We start from the raw sequence: 2,715 nt of genomic DNA on the forward strand, positions 1-2,715 counted from the left end.
AGCTGAACGAGGACTGCAGCCGGGTGCAGCCCTGCGACCACACCAAGGGGCTGGAGTGCAACTTCGGCGCCAGCCCCGCCGCGCTGAAGGGCATCTGCAGAGGTAAGCGGCTCCGGTCCTCCGCTCAGCATCCCCCTCCCCTTCCCCGGACGCAAACCCCGATCCCCGAGGTGCCGAAGTTTAGTAATTTTGAGTCCATGTATGGTTATGCTTTGTTGTTGGTAGCTTGGCAGAAAGGCACATGACTTCAGCAGTCTGGAATGCGATTCAGTATGTCTGGGCTCTGCTAAACGCACATAAGGAAAAGTGATTCCTGACTAAGTTATTGTTCTGGCCCCGTGTCTCCGGGGGGTTGCAGGGAGCCCCGCAGTAAATTGAATTTAACAGACCTGTAGTTGGACGAGCGCTTCCCGCCGCTGACTCCCTCCTTTCCTTCTCTGTTGATCTCTGCAGCACAGTCCGAGGGGAGACCGTGTGAATACAACTCCAAAATCTACCAGAACGGCGAAAGCTTCCAGCCGAACTGTAAACACCAGTGTACGTGCATAGATGGAGCTGTGGGCTGCATCCCGCTCTGCCCGCAAGAGCTCTCTCTCCCTAACCTGGGCTGTCCCAGCCCCAGGCTGGTCAAAGTGCCCGGGCAGTGCTGCGAAGAGTGGGTCTGTGATGAAAGCACAGATGCGCTGGATGAGCTGGAAGGCTTCTTCAGCAAAGAGTTTGGTCCAGATGATTCCGAAGGCGAACTAACCAGGAACAATGAGCTGATTGCCATTGTGAAAGGAGGCCTGAAAATGCTGCCTGGTGAGTATGGGCTGATCTGTGTGACAGTGACAGTTTAAGGGGAGGAGGTGGGAAGGATGACTATGCCACCCCTTAGGCCTCCATGGGAAGAAAGAAACCCTGTGAGAGGATAGATTTAGGCTAAGCCCTCCTTTTCTTTTCCAGTTTTTGGATCCGAGCCACAAAGCCGAGCTTTTGAGAATCCCAAATGCATTGTGCAGACAACCTCCTGGTCCCAGTGCTCAAAGACATGTGGAACTGGCATCTCCACAAGGGTTACCAATGACAACCCTGACTGCAAGCTCATCAAAGAGACCAGGATATGTGAAGTGAGGCCATGTGGCCAGCCTAGCTATGCCTCCCTAAAGGTAAATACAGACACTTCCGGTATTCCTTTTCTTTCCAAACTACTTTGGGTAGAGGGTAAAGGCTGGAGAAGAATCTCCTGCTAATTAACATTACTGCCTTTCCTTTACAGAAGGGGAAAAAATGTACCAAGACTAAGAAATCCCCATCTCCAGTAAAGTTTACATACGCCGGATGTTCCAGTGTGAAGAAGTACCGCCCCAAGTACTGCGGCTCCTGCATGGATGGCAGGTGCTGCACACCCCAGCAGACCAGAACTGTCAAGATCAGGTTCCGTTGTGACGATGGGGAAACCTTCACCAAGAGCGTCATGATGATCCAGTCCTGCCGGTGCAACTACAACTGTCCGCATGCGAACGAAGCTTACCCCTACTACAGACTCGTCAACGACATCCACAAATTTAGGGACTAAGTCGTGTTGGGGGTGGGATGCTAAACACAGTTTTGAGGAAACCAGCTGTGGAGAAAGGACCTTTGATGGAAATGGTGCCTTGCCCATTTGAGGGCAACATTGAGATGTTACAAGAGTGCACTGTGCAACTGGACACTAATGCAACAGAGATTTAAGCATACTTAAAGCTTCATAGTACTGGAGCCACTTTACTGCTTCTTTTTGGAGCACGTTACATAATTATGTACTGTTTTCTGTTTGTAAGTGATCAGATAAATGTTTTGTTCTGGTTATGAAAACTTTCCTATCCTGTTCCATTTAACATTATGCTTCTCCCTCTCCTTCCATCTTCTTCCCCCCCTTTCCCAACCAAGTTGGAAGTTACATTCCTTCCTGAGGTGGGCACTTGTGGGGTGTTCACAGTGGCAGCTATTATCTACCAACTGTAGTTTAATGGCAAACAGAAATCAGTTGTTTTAAAGCTATTTTATTTATCAAACTGTAGCTTTTTGTTTGTTTTTTGGGGTTTTTTTTTTTTTTTTTTTTACCCCTTCCAGCCCCTGTAATACTGGAATAAGTTGTAAATGATTTTAATTTTATATTCAATGAATTAAAAGAATTTATTTATGGAATTAATCATTTAATAAAGAAATATTTACCTAATTCCTCTTAGTAGAGCATTCTGATGGACAACAGACTGAAATACAGTAACAGCTTCCTGTGAAAAGCTTGAATTGTGAGAAGCTCAGATTCTCTGAAAATTAAAACAAGCTCTACTACAGATGCAGTGATGAACTAGAAAGCCAAGTCTCATTCTTGGGCTAAATGACACTTCTGAAGTGGTGGCTGCAGCCTGCTCTAGAAAGTATGTGCAGAAAAAGCTTCTTGGCATTGAAAGCAAATGTTTGATAGACTGAAATGTTAATTAAGACTGTCAGATTATTCACAGTCCTGGAATTTGCAACATAAGGTCCCTCATTAGGATGCAGCACATGCACGGGGATGTTGAGCGTGGGGTGGAAGTGGTCCTCAGGTCTCGCATTTTTTTAGTGGCTGCTTTTCTTTTTTGCAAATTAATACATTTCTGTGGCAGAAGAATTTTTCCTACAGTCTGCAGGAGGTAGTTTGCTTTCACTAAATTCAAATTAAATGAGCTTGAAGCAATGACTTTTGTTAAT

General features: G+C 46.2%; 1 protein-coding gene across 1 annotated transcript; it reads left to right on the top strand.

Annotated features, from left to right (window-relative positions):
* Nucleotides 1-6: 6 nt before the first annotated feature.
* CYR61 (cysteine-rich, angiogenic inducer, 61) lies at nt 7-2,194 on the top strand. Its single transcript, XM_010019529.1, has 4 exons — nt 7-102; nt 454-801; nt 946-1,148; nt 1,259-2,194. The coding sequence occupies exons 2-4, from the start codon at nt 792-794 to the stop codon at nt 1,556-1,558; spliced, it is 513 nt and encodes a 170-aa protein (XP_010017831.1). The 5' UTR covers nt 7-102; nt 454-791; the 3' UTR covers nt 1,559-2,194.
* Nucleotides 2,195-2,715: the final 521 nt, after the last annotated feature.

Source organism: Nestor notabilis, unplaced genomic scaffold (genome assembly GCF_000696875.1).
Source record: "Nestor notabilis isolate BGI_N333 unplaced genomic scaffold, ASM69687v1 scaffold13038, whole genome shotgun sequence".
NCBI lineage: Eukaryota > Metazoa > Chordata > Aves > Psittaciformes > Psittacidae > Nestor > Nestor notabilis.

Coding starts and splice junctions, on each gene's coding strand:
- CYR61 (XM_010019529.1), top strand. Junction 1,149..1,258: donor CTAGCTATGCCTCCCTAAAG/GTAAATACAGAC, acceptor TTTCCTTTACAG/AAGGGGAAAAAATGTACCAA.